This window comes from Chrysemys picta, chromosome 6 (genome assembly GCF_011386835.1).
Source record: "Chrysemys picta bellii isolate R12L10 chromosome 6, ASM1138683v2, whole genome shotgun sequence".
In the NCBI taxonomy this organism is placed as follows: Eukaryota; Metazoa; Chordata; order Testudines; family Emydidae; genus Chrysemys; species Chrysemys picta.
The window spans coordinates 37,411,964-37,431,565 of NC_088796.1; the positions used below are offsets into that span (position 1 = coordinate 37,411,964).

At 41.5% G+C, this 19,602-nt stretch overlaps 1 protein-coding gene across 4 annotated transcripts in view; it reads right to left on the reverse strand.

Moving 5' to 3' along the window:
- PDE4D (phosphodiesterase 4D) overlaps positions 1-19,602 on the reverse strand; it is a 1,097,801-nt gene that overhangs the window by 641,832 nt on the left and 436,367 nt on the right. The window contains exon 1 of one of the 4 annotated variants that reach the window (XM_065599006.1): positions 3,006-3,665. The exons of the other annotated variants lie outside the window; for them this stretch is intronic. Within the exon in view, the coding sequence (XP_065455078.1) occupies positions 3,006-3,277 (272 nt within the window). The 5' untranslated portion in view covers positions 3,278-3,665. Of the gene's footprint in view, positions 1-3,005; positions 3,666-19,602 lie in introns of those variants that run through there. 4 annotated transcript variants of the gene reach the window in all.

The window sequence follows — 19,602 nt, forward strand, 5'->3', positions numbered from 1 at the left end:
AGTTTGAGGACCTATGCCGATAGGAGAACCCCTCCCATTGGTCTAGGTAGTGTCACTGAAGCGCTAAGTGGCACAGCTACATTTGTGCAGCTGTGCCGCTGCAGTGTTTTAAGTGTAGACAAGCCCTTAGTACATTTCTCAGACCTGAAGAAGAGCTTTGTGTATGCTCGAAAGCTTGTCTCTCTCACCAACAAAAGTTGGTCCAATATAAGATATTACCTCACCCACCTTGCCTTTCTAATCTCAAGATTTGTCATTCGATTCTTACATTTAAAAGTGATAGGGTAGATATCACTACAACATGTAAACGCACATTTAAGGACAGAATATCAACCCTAAATTGCAACACGCCAAGGTAGTGCTCAGGATTAATTAGTTACAGTGAGACTCTGTGCTGGGTCGTAAGGTGTAATTTTAACATGGGCAGGCTTCCCCGCACTAGCTTTAATCTAGGTAGCACTGGTGTTGGTAACAATAACAGTGATGATGAGGCAGCATGGGCACTGACTCAGGCCAGCAACTTGAGTGCATATCCAGGGTCCCTGGTGGCATCTAGTCCCCAATAAATCCTGTGCCACCATATCTTCACTACACTTCAGTGTAGACATACCCTATTATGACAGAGTCCCCAGGCTACCTTACTGGCTACAGTATTGCCTGGAATCTTGCCCCAAACATGCCTTTAGCCCTGGCCTGGCACAGAAGGGCTAGGGCTCATCTTTGGAAAGCAGTCTTATGGCTGTCTTTCAAAGTGACTGCATGAGGGGAATCACCGTTCCCAGCCAATGGGAGCTGCAGAAGCGGTGGCCCGGCCTGTGCCGCTTCCCACCGCTCCCATTGGCTGGGAATGGTGAACCACGGCCACTGGGAGCTGCGAGCGGCCGTACCTGCGGCCGCTCAGGTAAACAAAGCGTCTTGCGGCCCGCCAGGGGCTTACCCTGAACAAGCCGTGAACCAAGTTTGGGAACCCCTGACCTAGGGTGAGTCTCTTTCATTCTTCCTGTTGAAACTGTTCCACTTTGTATACAATATTTGAACAGTCATTGGGCCAGAGAGAGAGAAAGAAACTCTATAGTCAGGCGACTGGGCACTCAGCTAGGAAGGGAGACACCCAGATTCTAATTCCTGCTCCAATGAGTTGAGTTATACAAAGTTGAATAGCTTCAACAGAAGAGAGTCAGTTATGAGATACTGCGCATTTTTCATTGCTCAACTTCTTACAAGTTTATTACAAAAACACCCTGTATTTTCTTTGTTGACTTTTCTTGGCAAATTAATTTTGGTTTCAACCTTTGTTGAAACAGTTCTATCCAAATTCTGTTTTTACCTTGATTTTAAGGTGACCAGATGTCCCTATTTTATCGGGACAGTCCCGATTTTTGGGTCTTTTTCTTTTATAGGCTCCTATTACCCCCCACCCCCGTCCCGATTTTTCACATTTGCCGTCTGGTCACACTACTTGATTTACTCATTTAAAAGCTGATCACCAAGTTGTTGAACCCGTAACTAATATGAACAGTTTGACATTTTTGGGACTTGATGTACATTGATCAAGGGGAGAAGACACTTCTTAATTTTATTTAGTTTTCTCTAACACATTTGTAATGCCTTCTTATCAGATACATTTCTTTGAAAACAAACATTCCTAAACTTTGGAAACATTGTTTTCCTCTCCTCTCCAAGGAGCAATAATATTCTCCAATGGAAAGGTACCCTGTTATTCTAATTCAGGTCTTAACAAGCACCCTGTATAACAGCAATTTTTTATTTCTTCTCCATGCCTCCCTGAATCTTGCTTGTTTTTTGTTTTATTTTTTCTCAACACTATATCCACACACTTCACTAATTACTCTGTCATCTTCCTACAGTAATGTCTAAATCCCTTTCCTGGTCGCTATGCTGAATGTGTGTTCATTTTAACATGTATTGTTGATTCTGATTAGGCCCTAGACACATTTTACCATTTCTACATTAAATGCACTTTCTGTTATACTCATGTATGCACACACACACCATAGCCATATGTTATGTTTATGCACTATGTTCTGCAATTAATTTAATTCAACTAATGAAATCAACATTACTGATCCATTCACTGATTAAAACATGCCACCCTTTATCATCACTTTCTGCAGTAAGCTTATTCCCTTTACACTAATGCCACAAAGAAATCCCACCAAGAAAAGACAGAGCATATCAAAGATGACAAGACCATCACAGCAAATACCAGTGCATTATTTCTGGAAGTACAAGAATACAATAGATATCATTTTGAAAGATAATAAATATAAAAGCATACTACTCGTACACAGTAGAGGGATTCAATGCATATGAATGTTTTTCATCTAACTAACCACACACATCAAAAGAGCATTCCAGTGATCATTATTTAACACGGGGAATTACTTTTTCACTTTTCCTGTATTTATTACAATAATTATTTCAACAACTACTCCATACACAGGACCTAGCCCCGTCCGCTACTAGAAAGTTCTACTAAATTTGAACGCTATGGAGATCTAGTCTTCTACTTAGGAGGTTATAAATATGACAATTAAAAAAAAAATCACACACACAAACATCTCTGCCTAGTTACTCTGACTTGAACAGCAGAGAGTCAAATACATTTCCTTGTTATTATCCTTGTTTGAATGCCTGTGGGAGGGGGAGCAGAGAAAGAAATTTCCTAATAAAATCAGAGAGAAAAAGTAATCCTGACACCAACACTGTGTATTCTCATTTTATATCTAGAATAGAATGTACTTTGATAAACTTCAAACCTTAAGTCAACTTAGAGTGACTGGCACTCTTAAACCATTCCTAATACCTATCCGAAAGATTCCAGATTTTCTATGAATTATTTTACATGTATGGAATAACGCTGGAACAATACAGATTAAAAAAAAAAAAAAAAGCTTCCCATGCAAAAGTAAGCACTGCACTGCTGCACAGACAAAAAGTTAACCCTATATGTAATCTCTTCTGTCAATGTGCACAATTCTTACCATGTATGTGCCACAGTGAAACGCCGCTGTTTTGGTATGTTGCTATTCAAAAGCATCCTGCGTAACAGCCTTGGAGAATTTCTAGGAGAAATGACTGGAGATAACCTGGGTGAAACAGATGAAGACTTCCTGGATGTCTTGGACTTTTCATGCTGCAACAGGTTTTCCCTCAGGGTCTTTACAAGATCCTCATTCAGCCATGGATTTTGGCACTGTGGACTATCAACTTCAGGTACAGTCAAGGTGTCTGGGCTTGTTGTCTGCTGAGCCATATTCCCCAAGTAGCTTTAATAATACAGTAATATGATATTTGTTTTGGTTGCTTCAAATATTTCCTTGTTAATTCACTTCCAGAGAACCGTGCAGAGCTTCTACTTCGGCTCAGCCTATTCTGTTTTCAACATGGTGTTGCCTGCCCTCAGCGTCTCTTTATAGATAATGGTCTGCAAAGAAAAAAGCAACTAACTCCTCTACAGAAACCTGTTAAACATTACTACTCCTCTGACAATCCCGTTGCCAAAGATCACTTACTAGCTATCACTGCAAGTGAACATGGAGGGAAGAAACTGCGTTAGCACGGCTTTCTGTTAGAGCTACAAAGCTGCCTGTTAAACTATTGGAACTAACGCGCTGCAGCTGCTTGAGCGCCTTCTGGCTATGTGCATACAAAGTGCTAGGAGGAGGGCTTAAACATCAGATGCGTGTCCGTATTGTTTGATATTCTTTCCGTTTGCTTATTCCTGAATCTTAAAATAGGCTGAAAGGAGAGGTGGGGGAATGCTGAACATCTTCCTCCTCCCCTCCACCCTCATCTACAATGTTTATCTTTGCAATCCCATCACTCACAGAAGAAAATTGCAAAACATTTTTAAGATAACAAGCACCAGGACAAAATAAATATAAGAAGGTCCACTGATCTTCTACACTACAATCGCTTACCTAAACAAGACTTCAGGAAAGAACAATATGTTAATCTTCTTCAATAATACAAAAGAACGTGAAATTGCTTTGTCCTACACACACACACACGAAACAGGTTCTGATTGCCCCAAGGACTGTTTAATTAGGTGTTCTTGAATTAATAGGTCAATACATCTTCCTATCGTCCCCATAACTACTTAATCTGGAAGATAATTCCTATTCCTTTGCACAGTTAGTGAGTGCTGAAAATTGCCCTATTATGCAATACAGTCTTTACAAGTGAATTCTTAACATATGATAAAAGTGGTCATTATTTATTCCTTTCCTGTAGCACTGCTATTGAATTTCATTCTGAAGAAAAGATCAGCTTTCCTTTTGGAAATTATACAAGGCACTGCGCTGCTGTATTTTTCTTCTGATTTAGAAAATCCTCCGTCAGTCGGTGCTGAGGGCATTTTTTTTTTCAAATTAAACTCAATCCTCTCTCCCTGAATAGCTAAAGTACTCTTTATAAACATCATTAACTTTTTCTGAGACCGACATGATGACCCACAGCAGACAAAGCCAGAACTGGAATCAGAGTCCTTATTGATTTAAATTTGGTACGTGTCCTATTTTCACATCACAGAAACAAACACCCCCTTTCTTTTAAGATGAACACTCCCTGTGTACTAGAAATGTCACCAAGATACAAGAGATTTGCTGAGTGCAGAGTAAGTGTTATATGCATATTATATCAGTGCAGTATGTTTCTCCCATTAAGTTACATTATCTTGATTTCAAGCTCGGAGGGGAGAAAGCATTTATTATAAAGGTCCCCTGGCAAAGTGACTCAGCAACTGGTGAGCCACCTTGTGGCCACGTGAAGCATTGTGGGATTTCACACTCATACTCCTGCTGCCCAGGTCTACTAAAATGCTTGGTGACATCCTCCCAGCCAGGTCCTTGTGATTTGGCCCTCCAGCTGGGTCTTCTATCTCACCTCTTCCAGGGTAAACCAGGGTTTTCACCCAATAGTCCCAGGCTCTCATACCAGGTTGACAGTCCTGGTCCAGGCCCAATCATTCTTCTGGCCCCTTCTGTCTGGGGGTCTTTCAGCTAGTCCTCATGTTGAGGCGATGGGAGGGGGGAGGGGAGGAACTCAGTACCTCCTTCTACTCTGGGTTCCAGCCCCGGGATCCTTGTGGTAACTGGTTGTTTTGTCAGAGCTCTTGCTCCTCCTTTAGAGCTACTTCCTTCAATGGATCCAATTTCTCAGTGCCAGGGGATGATATTCTCAGCAGAGGTCTGTCTCAGGGCCCTGCCCCTAAACTCAGTCCTCAAGATAACAGAGGAAAGGAAAAGAAATAAAGAATAGCAACTTCTCTGTCCTATCTGGATCCTCCAACTGCCGAAGTACAGTCAACCTAAGGTAGCTTGTCTTTCTGCCATGATCTTCTCCAAGCCTGGCCCTTCTGAAATAAGTTTCTCCCTTTTTAAGGCTCCTCTACTAAGATTGATATGTCCCCCAGGTGCGATGGGCCAGGGCTACCTCATTCCAAAGCTGCTCTTTAAAATCTTCTTGCTTGGTATATGGTTTGTATACCCCACCACACATCCATATGGTGACCATGTGTAAGGGGACTGTTCTCCCCTTACTAACATTCAGTGGGGGTGTTTTGGTTGGCTAGCGCCCAGTACCAAAAGAAAGGGGAAGGGTTGATGGGAAATCAGGACCCTGAGACTGACAGTCCCCAGGGGCAATGGGGAGAGGCCAATGCTCCAGGTCAGCCTGACTGACAGGACAGGCAGGCTAATCAAGGAGTCAGGAGGCCACGGGGGTCCCGTCCTCCATGTGAGCCAGAATTGCCTGGGTCAGACAGAGTGTGGCCAAGCTAAGGAGAGAGCAGGGGTCCAAGCTAAGCTGCTGGGAGCAGAGCTGCAGCCCCAAAGCCAGAGCGCAGCCCAGAGAGAGCAGACCTGCTCTGGGAGAAGAGCTGCAGCAATCAGAACAGCCCAGGGAGCTGGAGGCAGAGCAACAGCAGCAGCCGTGCTGAGGCAGAGTGGAGCAATTCAGAGCCGGGTGCGATGAGCAGCTGGGGAGAGTGAGGGGGACCCTGGGCAGCGGGCCCAGCACAGGGAGACACCTCAGCCAAGAGGCTCTGCAGGCCAGCCTTGGAGGTGGATCGTAACCCTGACAGGGTGGGGGGCGACGCTGGGAAGAAGGGTCCTGCCACCTAGAGCCTGAGAGTGTGGTACCACTGCCAGAGCAAGTGTCCAACCCACAGCATCCCTGCAGCACAACCAGAGCCTGAGGAGGAGGTCTGGGACCTACAAGAAACAGACTGTGAACTACCCTGACATTTCAGAGACACTGTTTCTGATGTTCCCAGCCACAGAGCGGGGTAATGTGTTTTCCTTTAACCTTTCCCATTTTCCTTATTCTTTTTTAAATTAATTGTTAATTAAATAAACTGTATTGCTTTAAATCATATGTAATAATCAATGGGTCAAAAAAGCATCCAGTGCAAAAAGAGTACCCTGGAGTGGGGACACCCTAGCCCCTGACCTAGGTGATCACAGCAAGGTTGGGGGTTGAGCCCCCCAGGAATCCTGGGCCCAGCCTTGTTGGGGTTACGAGGACAGGAGAGTGCAAGGGGAGTCCTCGAGGGCAGGAAGGCCTCCAGGTAAAGGAAGTGGGAGTGAGGACTCAGATCCTTCCGCTAGCCCATTTCACTGGGGTAGTTCAGAAGCCAGGGAAGTTCCCCATAATAGCGGGACCCTTCCCCCGCTTACACATACTTTCAATATGGTAGTGAGGCTTGCCCAATGGCTAAGTGATAGTGAGTGCACTGCTACGTGGGAGTGGAGGTTTCTGTTCTCCGTCCTAGTTTCTAGATGGCACAAGAAATCCTGCAAAGGCAAAACTGAGTTGCAAAAGAAACTTAGCACTCAACAGCAAAGTCTTCCAAGCCTCCTCTGCTAGAAGGATGATGGCTTCAGCATAGCTCCTCAAAAGATGTGTGAGAGAAGAGTAAAAATTATTAAACAGGCTTTGTAAAGGATAAGACGACTACCTCTCCCTAATCTCCCCTTCATTTGTTTATAAAATCCGGTAATGACTCTACATAAGCCTGATCATTTTTTCCAAACAGCCTAGTTTATGTATGAAAATCCAGGTGCTCTTGTGCTATGAAGCCCTGTACTCTTGTGCCCACACTAAAGCATTTTCAAGAAAGCAGCAATGACCTCCTAGAACTGGACAGACTGCCCTATTTGGGGCCAGATCTTGCACCATTGAAGTCAACAGGACTGTTGTCATTTACTTCAATGAACAAAGGATCACACTTCAATTAATATGATCTTACACAAAATAATTTGGCTTACTACCAGTAGCCTTATTTCCATTATTTAAAATAATGCTCTTAAAATTAGCCAACATAGCAACCACTACTATCTCAATACACTGTATAAAGAGCATACTGTGGTCTTGCCACACATTTAAAGAATAGCAGCACAATAAGGCCCTTTGTTTTTAACGGAAGTTAGGAAAAATGAAAGTTCGATCATTATACAGTGTCAAAGTCCGAGATGAATAGCTATTGAAATGCTTTTTCTACACTGGGACAGGAAGTTATCTTTCTGAACTTTGATTTTCTAGCGACTGTAACAACTTCCAATAAAGGTTTACCCTCTCCTCCCTCATCAAAAGAGAAAGCTTGGAGGAAACAGATCTGATTTAAAATAACAATTACAAAGCATATATGACAGGTAGTTTTAACATATTCAGTTTTATTGGTTTTGACTAGTTAAAGTGCATATATTTCTGACATTTTATAGTATATTTTGGACTTGTATACTTTGATAGTGTTGGATTGCAATTTACAATCTTTATAAAGCTGTCTTCACAATCCAAGAGTTTTAAGAATCTGTTGAACAAACAAACCTTATCTTCACTGATTTATGTCAATGCCCAGGGTTTATACATACAATGAAAACTCTCAAACTAATTCACTTTCATGAAGTTAAATGAAAAGGTTTATGCTAAGGCTACAAATGCAAGTGGTCTCCATTGTAACAGGAAGTCAAGGTTTAACTTGAATTATAACTAGTTCTAATGCTATACCATAAGCACATAGCAGTTTAAACACAGACTGTTTACTGTAGATTGGGGAAGGAGCGAAAGAATCTTGCAACGTGACTTATATAGCACCTTTCTTGCCCCACAGTATAAACCTTTACAAGTAAACTACACAATGGGGAGGGGCAAATCTTTAATCTCTCCTAAGCTACATACAGTTTATTTAAAAATAGTAATATGATGGAGATATGCACTCTAAATAATTTCCATCTTCCTATGAAAATAAACATGATTAATTGATAAGCAGTGCAATTTGGCTCCCTTTGAACAGACACATTTCTGATTTTCCTACTATAAACATGACAACTCTAGATTCCCACAACTTGCCAAAACCAGAAAGGAATGTCGACTACTTCTTTGAATATGGTTAGGCGGGCCTCATGACTTGATAGTTTAACATCAAAACCTAATCTTTTCTAACACCTGGGTGGGAGTGACACTAGAACTGCTGCAGCAGTTCCAATAAACATAATCAATAATTTAAGCATAAAGATATTTAATTGTTGATGTGACTGCTTTTTGACTGGTGAGTTAAGCTGCTGGGTCTATCTGTAACCACTAATAATGGAAGTAGGTTGTTGAAAGTAACCTATTAAGCTTATCCAAAGAAAATAATTATTTTTTCTAGAGAGCATAATTTAACAAGAAATATATGCATATCACATATTCAGAGGACAATATTGGTACTGCTTTTAGGAACGAACTAATAGAGCATATGCCTAAGCAATTTATAGCCTGAACGCAATTTATAGACTGAATCCCCCTAGTTAAACGTAATGTTCACGTTTTATTTTGATCAGAGCTGCATAGGTAGGCCTTATGTCAAAACTAGATATTACAGCAAGCTAGATTTCATCTTTGCTTCTAGTTCACCCACCCATCACATGCAAAACTCAACTGATTAAACCACTGGCTGGATTAAAGCAAAATTAGTTAAACTGTAAGTGTTTTTTATTTGTGTGCACATTTCTTGTTTTCTTTTGTTCTAATACAGATTGTGCCCTGTTGCTTACTTTGTAACATGAAGGTACCCTTTCCTGCTCACCAGGCATACAAATATACTGCAGGCTACTATTTTGATCTTTTCACATTGTACTGTTCCATTCCATTTTTTAGCCTTTGGTTCTGGCACCATACAGGGAACTAGAATCTCTTTAGAAAAGCATTGCTGAAAATCTAGAAACTACCAGCAAGTAACACTCACACTCCACTCACCATTTACAAATATAAAATGAAAATCAAACATTCAACATTTATGAAATTGACATAACCTTTACTTTCCAAAGATGTTGATTATGCTAAACAATGTAATAAGATGTTTAAAGGCTGACAGTCTCAGATTTCTGTATTAAATATGAAAAGCAGAAACAACCATAGAACAGACAGACATAGCAGAGAAGGCTAACAGATTCAAAGTACAAACACAATTCGACAAGATAAAATGTAGCAGTAGATTAAATATATTAACAGGCTAAACAAATATGAAAAAGGAATGTCTAGGTACAAACTGCTCTGCATATATGATTATGGTGAAATTATTATATAATTACATACATCAAAATACAAGACTATTTCTTAACATAGTATCCCTTAAAAAGAGTGCCACAATATCCTTTGTAGATAGAGTCATTGTGTCCTAAGACCCCCTTAATGCCAACTGCCAGGGCGGTTACAAAAATCTCATGAGTCTGGTATGCACATTCTAGTTTACCAAAGAATGGCATGTGAGGTCTCAAATGAAAGCCTGTGTCACACTGGTTATTGATATAATTGTGAAACATATGTACAGATACAATGCAAGGAGTTATGTATATATACACTGAAAATATGTTTTTAGAGTCTATCACGGTATTAGTCATGAGTAGCAGTGAAAAACAGGTTCTGTCAGACAAGAGATGTTTATTCATCTCTCTCTGTCAGGATGTAAATTAAGCATTATAAGCTAACACAATGGATGCCTATTTACATACAGAGCTAATAAAGAGATGTGAAGTCAACAGAGAACCAGCATACAGAAAAAAACAAGCCATGGGGGTTATGCTGGTTGTGTGCCAAAGCAATGAACTTTGGGGGTATATCTATGAGGCAAAGGCCCCATGGTCTTGCACCTAGGAAGTAAACTGACAGCATATTTACATTCATGAAAATGGGATCTTAGCCAACCTTGTTGAAAAAGCTGAAGAAAACTAACAGGTTAACCACCTGTCTAAAGAAGTTTTCTCTCATACAAAGTTAAGTTTAATCTCTAGAAAGCATGTTATGCTTTTGTTTTATATGTAACCATTTGTTTCCAATATTTTACCTCATGTCCTGAATCTTTGATAGCAAACTTATTCTTGTTTTCACTATAAATATATATAATGTGAAGCCAGGTGCTTACCTGAGAAGGTAAGGTAAGGGCAAAGGAAGGGCTGGCATAGGACAGCAGACCTAGTATTTCTGTGAGTAGTCAATGTCAGGGGCTGGATATCACAGGGGAATATTTCAAAGGGACTCTGGGACGGAGGTGCACCTATTGCTAGATAAGGGCAAAGGTAGGGCTGGCATAGCCCAGATGAGACTGTTTTAGTGTCTAACAGACCGGCGTCAGCTAAGCACAAGCAAGATTCCATCTCACTGGCGGCATGGGGTAACAAGGTGACTCGCAGTCCTGCATAGCCTGAGAACGGTCAGTCATCTATAAGCTAAGGAGAAAAGGAAGACTTGTAAAGCAAAATATGAACAGGAAAAGTAACTCAGTGGCTTGAGGGGGCCAGACAATTTCAGATAGAAATGACAGCATAAGTGAAAGAGGGAAACCTCCCTCCCCCTGGGATATGGATATTTGCAGAGATGAGACCAATATTCCAAGACTGGAAAAGTTGTGAGGGGTATGGAGTAACAGGGTTACAGCATAAAGACTTGTCTACTCTTGAAACACTGCAGCGACACAACTGTAGAGCTGCAGCTGTGCCACACTGTAGTGCTTCATGTGTAGACACTCACTACAGCAATGGGAGGGGTTATCTCATTGGCATAGTTAATCCATCTCCATGAGAGGTGGTAGCTAGGCTGATAGAAGAATTCTTCTGTCAACCTATTACTGTCTACACTGGGGGTTAGGTCTGCTTAACTAAGTCACTTGGGGTGTGGATTTTTCACATCCCTAAGTAACATAGCTTGGTCAACTTAACTTTTTAGCATAGACCTGGCCTAAGTGGAGAATCTTGGAAGCCAGTGAAGCTGGTGAAAAATGGATACCATATCATATTTCCATTTCCTGAAGCATGTATTCTCACTGCAGCATTCTAGCAATGCTCTGTAAATGGGGACTGTCAGACTTCTGGATGAGGGAGAGATTCAAGGTTGTAGAGGATTCCATGATATCTGGTTTTAAACTGGAGGAGCATAGTATGGGAGTAAGAAAAACAGTCAAAAAGAAACCATTTAACTAGGGATAAAATTAACTGAAAGTAGTGTTTATTTTTTAGTTTTTTCTGGTAGTGTCCAGAATGTGTTAAAAGAATAATTGCTTGCATCTAGCCAGTCTAGTGAACTAGTTATCAGCCTTCTACAGAGGCACCAAATTCCTCTCTACCCGGGAAGTTCCTGACCCCTGCTCTGCCCCAGGCCCCACCCCCACTCCACCTCTTCCTTCAACCCCCTCCTTTTCCTGCCCCCACTCTGCCCCAGGCCCTGCCCCCACCCTGCTTCTTCCCGCCCCCACTCCACCCCTTCCCCCAAGGCCCCACTCTGCCCCTGGCCCTGCCCACACTCCACCCTTTCCTCCAAGATTCCACACCCTCCCCTTCCAACCCTGTTCTGCCCCCACCCCACCTCCTCACTGCTGTAATCTCTACCAGCTGCCTACAGCCTCAAGGAGTTGGGCAATCCTTGACGATTACTACCACAAGTGCAGCAGCAGCACTGACTAGCTACACACCCTTTCTAGCAGCCACACCCTCTACAGTGGAGACTGTGGGGAAGAGTGGCATTGGGCTGCAGTAGGTACTAAACAGTTTCATAGGAAGATCATGTGGGGACTAAAATTGGTGGGCATGTACTTGGAGATAAGCATGGAGGGAATGGTTAAACACTTCCCTCAACTGATTCAGAAAATGTCATGGAATTGCAACACAGAGTCTATTGTACTATTTTTATTTCACAAGTAGAGCCTTTTGAGTTCTGTTACATCTTTGGCAAGATCTGTTATATCTTTGGCATCAGCAGAACCAGTGTATAAAAAAAGTACATTCTAAATTACTAAATTAACTAAATTACTGATAGTCTTCAAATTAGATAACAATGTTCCATAGATGGGCCTCAGGTAGACAGACATTGAGAGTTATATTTTCAAAGAAAAGAGACAAGAACAGGCGATAGCACACCCAATCACAAGCACAGCTGTACTCTGGCATTTTCAACAAGTAATCTATTGCCCACCTAAGCACAATAAATTGATGGGCCTAGGGACATAGCCATGTATTAAAACATACATGTGGATTCTAACAGACCTAGGACCACATTTTCCAAGGTATTTAGACACTTAAATATGTAGTTAGATGTAGTCGGATTTTCAAAAGCACCTATCTGCATCTTTAGGTACCTAAATACATTCAAAAATAGGGCCTAATCCAACTTCTTATTGAAGTTGGATTAGCCCTCATAAAAGGGCAAATGATTTTTGTGCAATCATGAGGACAATTTTCTCCAGTGTACTGAAAATTTTAGAACACAAGGTGGGTGAGGTAATATTTTTTATTGGACCAACTTCTGTTGGTGAGAGACAAGCTTTCTTGCTACACCTCATTCACCTTGCCTCTCTAATATCACAGGACTGACAGCTGCACTGCATTCTGAAAATTTTATGACAACCAAATGGGGCAGCACAAATCTCTTAATATTTTTCATTGCACATGGCATTTAAGAAAAGAGTTCTGTTTTTCATGTGTGCAATTTTGTGCTTCACTGTTTAAAAGGCATTCTTGTCTGATAGGAGGAAACTCCAAACTACAGGTCCAATATAAAGTAGGAAAAAGTAATTTGGCCAGTAAATGCCTAAAAAGAAAACCATTACAACATGGACTTTAGTGTGTCTAATTAAAAAGTCATCCCAAATAATTTATTTGAGCATACCACATGATAAGTACTACATAGAAGAATGTGTGGAAGGAATAACGACTTAGATTAAGGAAGCATGTGATGACTATTCTCAGCTATTCTGAGGCACAACAGCAGTTTAAGATAAGAGAGTCATAAAAAGTAACAAGCTATAAAATTAATACATTAGCGGGGAAACAAACCTCTTTACTAAGGCCTTTACAACCAGGTTATAGAACACCCAGGAGCAGTACTGAGTTGAGATAATGGGCCTGATCCTACATCCACTGGTTTCACATGGAGAAGGATCAGGGTCTACACTGTGAATATACAAATTAAAAAAGCACCTTTGCCTCAAAAATAAATCAAGGGCCTGATCCTTCAACCTCTTAATCACGTGAGTTGTTCCATTCAAATCAGTGGGATTAATCACATGAGTAGGATGCTTAGGTGAGGAAGGCATTACATGATTGGTCCTGCAAAATAGTAATGAAAACGGTAAGCACCCTGCCACTCAATGTGCTAAAGACTGTGGGGAACAGAATGGGCTGAAACTTGACACAGCAGTCTCTCTTTTAAAAAAGCAGCAAAGAGTCCTGTGGCACCTTATAGACTAACAGACGTATAGGAGCATGAGCTTTTGTGGGTGAATACCCACTTCTTTGGATGCATGTCTTTTAAAAAAGAAATTCAAAAGTATATGGGCTCTTAAATCAGATGATATTCAGCTTAATGGACAATTCTATTTTTAACTTTAACATTTCAAAACTGCTCCTTAGAAATAACATTAACAAGAAGGTTATTTTTTTCTCAAGTTACAATGTACAAAGCTGAATTTTTTTGAAAGATCAAAGAAAAATTATGTCAGATCTTTACGGTACAGTATATGTTTGGCATTTGTATTTCATTAACATGTTTTAATTGCAACAAGAAAATGCTACTCAATCCAATCCAAACTAATGTGATAAAAAATGTGGAACATTTGATTTACAATATGATTTTAGCATCTTGGTTTCTAATTTTAAATTTAATTTTAACACCCATTTTCTGTTTTGGAGCCTAGGCTACTGTCTTATATACAAGAGCAGGCTATCTGATGCAATTAAAAAGCTAACATTTAATTTTATGGGAAACCGGTAAAGAGCATGTAGAAAATACCACAGGTATTTTTTTTCCATGTGAATGTAAAACAAAATTCTATTCTTTGGATGGACAAAGATAATCCAAAGGTCGGCTTGCAAGGGAGAAGACTATTTTGTGGTTTAGTCAGTAATGCTGCTATTGTTGCTATGGACAACGCCTGTTTTTCTGATTAGGCTTTGTGTAGACAGATTAGGTCACAGAAATTGTAATAAACTAAAAAAGTATGGGTCTGTTAATAGTCTGGTGTCTGTAGAGTAAAATAAGAGATTAAATGTTTTGCATGAGAGAGGAATTCAATTTCAAGCCATACTACATACTTTGAAAGGGGTACTTGGCACTCCCAGTTACTCTCCAAATTAACTCCATTTCATTGGATTGGTAGATTTAGCTTTACAGTTTTTATTATCCATACTGCTCAAAAAGAGGACAATTCTCAGGTAAAGGCACCCACAGCCATACCACTACTTATAAATGTATAATAGAATAAAGTGTCTTATTTCAGAGTTGCAGCCGTGTTAGTCTGTATTCGCAAAAAGAACAGGAGTACTTGTGGCACCTTAGAGACTAACAAATTTATTTGAGCATAAACTTTCGTGGGTTACAGCCCACTTCATCGGATGCATGCAGTGGAAAATACAGTAGGTATATATATATATATATATATATATATATATATATATATATATATATATATATATATATATATATACACACACACACACACACACACACACACACACACACACACACAGAGAGAGAGAGAACATGAAACAATGGGTGTTATCATACACACTATAAGGAGAGTGATCAGTTAAGATGAGCTATTATCAGCAGGAGAGAAAAAGAACTGTTTGTCGTGGTAATGAAAATGGCCCATTTCCAGCAATTGACAAGAAGATGAGAGGAACTGGGGGCTGGGGGGAAAGGGGCATGGGGAAATAGTTTTACTTTGTGTAATGGCCCATCCTCTCCCAGTCTTTATTCAAGCCTAATTTAATTGTGTCCAATTTGCAAATTAATTCCAATTCAGCAGTCTCTCGTTGGAGTCTGTTTTTGAAGTTTTTTTGTTGTAATATTGCAACTTTTAGGTCTGTAATCGAGTGGCCAGGGAGATTGAAGTGTTCTCCAACTGGTTTTTGAATGTTATAATTCTTGACGTCTGATTTGTGTCCATTTATTCTTTTATGTAGAGACTGTCCGGTTTGGCCAATGTACATGGCAGAGGGGCATTGCTGGCACATGATGGCATATATCACATTGGTAGATGTGCAGGTGAACGAGCCTCTGATAGTGTGGCTGATGTGATTAGGTCCTATGATGATATCCCCTGAATAGATATGTGGACAGAGTTGGCAACGGGCTTTGTTGCAAGGGTAGGTTCCTGGGTTAGTGTTTTTGTTGTGTGGTGTCTGGTTGCTGGTGAGTATTTGTTTCAGGTTTGGGGGCTGTCTGTAAACAAGGACTGGCCTGTCTCCCAAGATCTGAGAGAGTGATGGATCGTCCTTCAGGATAGGTTGTAGATCCTTGATGATGCGCTGGAGAGGTTTCAGTTGGGGGCTGAAGGTGATGGTTAGTGGCGTTCTGTTACTTTCTTTGTTGGACCTGTCCTGTAGTAGGTAACTTCTGGGTACTCTTCTGGCTCTGTCAGTCTGTTTCTTCACTTCAGCAGGTGGGTATTGTAGTTGTAAGAATGCTTGATAGAGATCTTGTAGGTGTTTGTCTCTCTGAGGGGTTGGAGCAAATGTGATTATATTGTAGAGCTTGGCTGTAGACAATGGATCGAGTGGTGTGATCTGGATGAAAGCTGGAGGCATTTAGGTAAGTATAGCAGTCAGTAGGTTTCCGGTGTAGGATGGTGTTTATGTGGCCATCGTTTATTAGTACTGTAGTGTCCAGGAAGTGGATCTCTTGTGTGGACTGGTCCAGGCTGAGGTTGATGGTGGGGTGGAAATTGTTGAAATCATGATGGGATTCCTCAAGGGCTTCTTTTCCATGGGTCCAGATGATGAAGATGTCATCAATGTAGTGCAGGTAGAGTAGGGGTGTTAGGGGATGAGGAAGCGTTGTTCTAAGTCAGCCATAAAAATGTTGGCATACTGTGGGGCATGCAGGTGCCCATAGCAGTGCCACTGATTTGAAGGTATATATTGTCTCCACATGTGAAATAGTTATGGGTGAAGACAAAGTTACAAAGTTCAGCCACCAGGTTTGCCATGACATTATCGGGGATATTGTTCCTGACAGCTTCTAGTCCATCTTTGTGTGGAATGTTGGTGTAGAGGGCTTCTACATCCATAGTGGCTAGGATGGTGTTTTCAGGAAGATCACTAATGGATTGTAGTTTCCTCAGGAAGTCAGTGGTGTCTCGAAGATAGCTAGGAGTGCTGGTAGTTTAGGGCCTGAGGAGGGAGTCTACATAGCCACGCAATCCTGCTGTCAGGGTGCCAATGGCTGAGATGATGGGGCATCCAGGATTTCCAGGTTTATGGATCTTGGGTAGTTGATAGAATACCCCTGCTTGGGGTTCTAGGGGTGTGTCTGTGCGGATTTGCTCTTGTGCTTTTTCAGGGAGTTTCTTGAGTAGATGGTGTAGTTTCTTTTGGTAACTCTCAGTGGGATCAGAGGGTAATGGCTTATAGAATGTGGTGTTGTATCACATAATATCACATAGTAAAAAGGGAGCATTTACATGGTCTATGCAAGTGTAACAGATACTGAAAAGGCTGTGCATGCGTATGATATGTATGATATTAGTATGAGTGTGTTGTAAGACAAAGATGAAATCTTATTTCTATCAGAATATATATTTCTAAAAAGCCAAAAAACATTAAATGCTGTTTAATAGACTGTTTTGAAGGGGGTTGAACAATGTATCCTTCTACTACAAAACCAATTCCTAGCAACATAAAAAATACAATAAAATTAAATAAAAATTGGGCTATAAACATCTTTTCTCTACTAGTTGGACAACATTTATTATTTCTCCTTCCCCCACTCCTCCTTCCCAGTCCTTTCATCAGCAATTTGTGGCCCAAAACCACTTTCTGCCCTATTGTAATGGTATCAACTAAATTTGGAATATTGAACAGCTAGGCCTGAGTTTTCATTTTAGGCAATGAGAATGGAACTCTTCCCCTGCACAAAGACCCACTGAAATCAGTGGGATTCTGCATAAGTTCAGGGGTTCACCACACAGATCCAGTTGCAGGACCAGAACTTTTATTTACATAATTTTCAGGGGGGAACATGAAGTTTAAAATGGTCACTTTTTCTTCTATTTTTAAGACACTGGACTGGAATTTAGGAAACCTAACTTCTATTCCTGGCTCTGCCACAGACTTCCTATGCAATGCTGGGCTATCTGCTATCACAGTGCACACACACGAAGCGACAAATTAAGATTGCATGATCAACTTCAGTTCTGGCATTTCCTAACTTTTTAGTTCTTGACTTTGCAAATTGAATGTTATAGAGCAACAGAATAACTTTTCTTTTCGCAGCAACTTTATGGCTTTCTACATTTTACGGTTCTACATTTTATCTGCATCACTGTAACAGGGTGACTGTCCCTTTTAAGGTGGCAGGGATAGGCAACACCTGTTCCATGGTGTATCCTTTAAAGTTTCCTCAGACTTCTGGGGTTGTCTTTACTGCAATTAGACACCCACGGCAGTCCCCTGCCAGCTGACTAAGGCTTGTGGGGCTCAGGCTAAGGGACTATTTAATAGCAGTGTAGATGTTTAGGCTCAGGGGGCAGCTCAAGCTCTGCAACCCTCCCAGCTCCAGCCCGAGCGTCTACACTCCAATTAAACAGCCCCTTAGCCCGAGCCCCACAAGCCAGAGTCAGCTGGCCTATCCCAGCCAAGGGTGTCTAATTGCAGTGTAGATATACCCTTAGAGAAGGCAAAACATAGGGAATGGCATAGGAATAAAGAGGAATATAGTTAATGCTTAGGGAAAACTCAGGCTACTATGTCATTAAGGGCCTGTGGCCAGGAACCTTGTAGTGCAGGCTGGGGTCAAGAGTCTCCTCTCCCCAGCCAAGTGGGACAAGCTATGGGAAAGAAGGCTGTATATATTCTGTCTATTCCCTCACAAGAGGAGGCATACTAGCAGGAGAAGGTCTGCTACTCACCAACTTCTCTCAGCGATGGAAGGGAAGGGACTGAACTACAAATAGGGGGTGAGGAACCAGCTGAAGGAGAAGCTGGTCTTAAGGCTGCAGCTAGCTTGAATTAATGGAGAGCCTAAGGAGGAGGACTGTGGGACTCCTGAGTCCAGAAGGAGAGGCCTGACCAGTTGGACAGGGGTCCCAGGAAGGAGAACTGTGGCACTACTGAAGGCAGGAGAAGGGTGGGGCCTGACAGATAAAAAGTGTATTTTTGGGAAAAGACTAGATAAATAAGGCCCCACAAAGTGGGAAATCTTGTTTAAGTACTCCAACCTGAGAGTAATTCATTACAAATAATGAAGAAAGAATTGAGGGCAGTGTGTCTACAGGGCTACCTCATGCCATAGGACAGCACCAATCTACAGTTTCCATCAGACCATCTTCTTACTAGTTCCAAGACAGAGCCCAGTATTTAGAATTGCCAGACTTTTGTTTTCATTTCTCTCTACCACCAAGAGACAGAATCTACATGCATTCAGATTGCTAGGCTCCCCCTTCCCCCATACAGGGAGCAGATAGATACTTGCAGTCAGAATTACCTTTATTTAGATTAAAGAAAAAACAAAACAAGAAAGAACAAAAGTAAAGTCTATCATGGGGTGCACTCACTGCAGGTGGCACCTCCTCCTGGCTATCCTCTGGATTAGCTCTGCCAGATGCTGCCCCCCTCTGGCAGAGTCCCTATCTGTCATTCTCTCTCACCCCAGGGGCTTCTCTGACTCCAGGAATCACAGCCTCCTCTTCATAACTCAGCCCTCCAGCAGGGATACCAGATACGTTCCTCCCTTCCAGGGTCTGTAACAAAGTCTTCCTGGAAAAAATCAGTCTTCTGCCTGGTTGGTACCACATCCCCACTGTCTAGTAAGGGAACCCAGGCCTTCCCTCTACTCCAGGATCCAGCTTAGGAATCCTCAAATCAGCAGCCAAAGTCTGCATGCCTATTGCTCTGAGCCTGCTCCTACCTTCCTGGCTTCCCCCATTTCTGGGTCTGGCAGCAGTGCTTCTATATTGTGATGCCATCTAAACACCACACAACCTAGTGCTAAAAATTTCTCAAGTCTGGTGAAAAATTCCCAGATAAAGTTTTTTACAGTGCTTCTATATCCTGGGAAATTTCCAAAAACCTGGGCATTTGTGAGTAAAATTTTTTGAATGAAAATTCC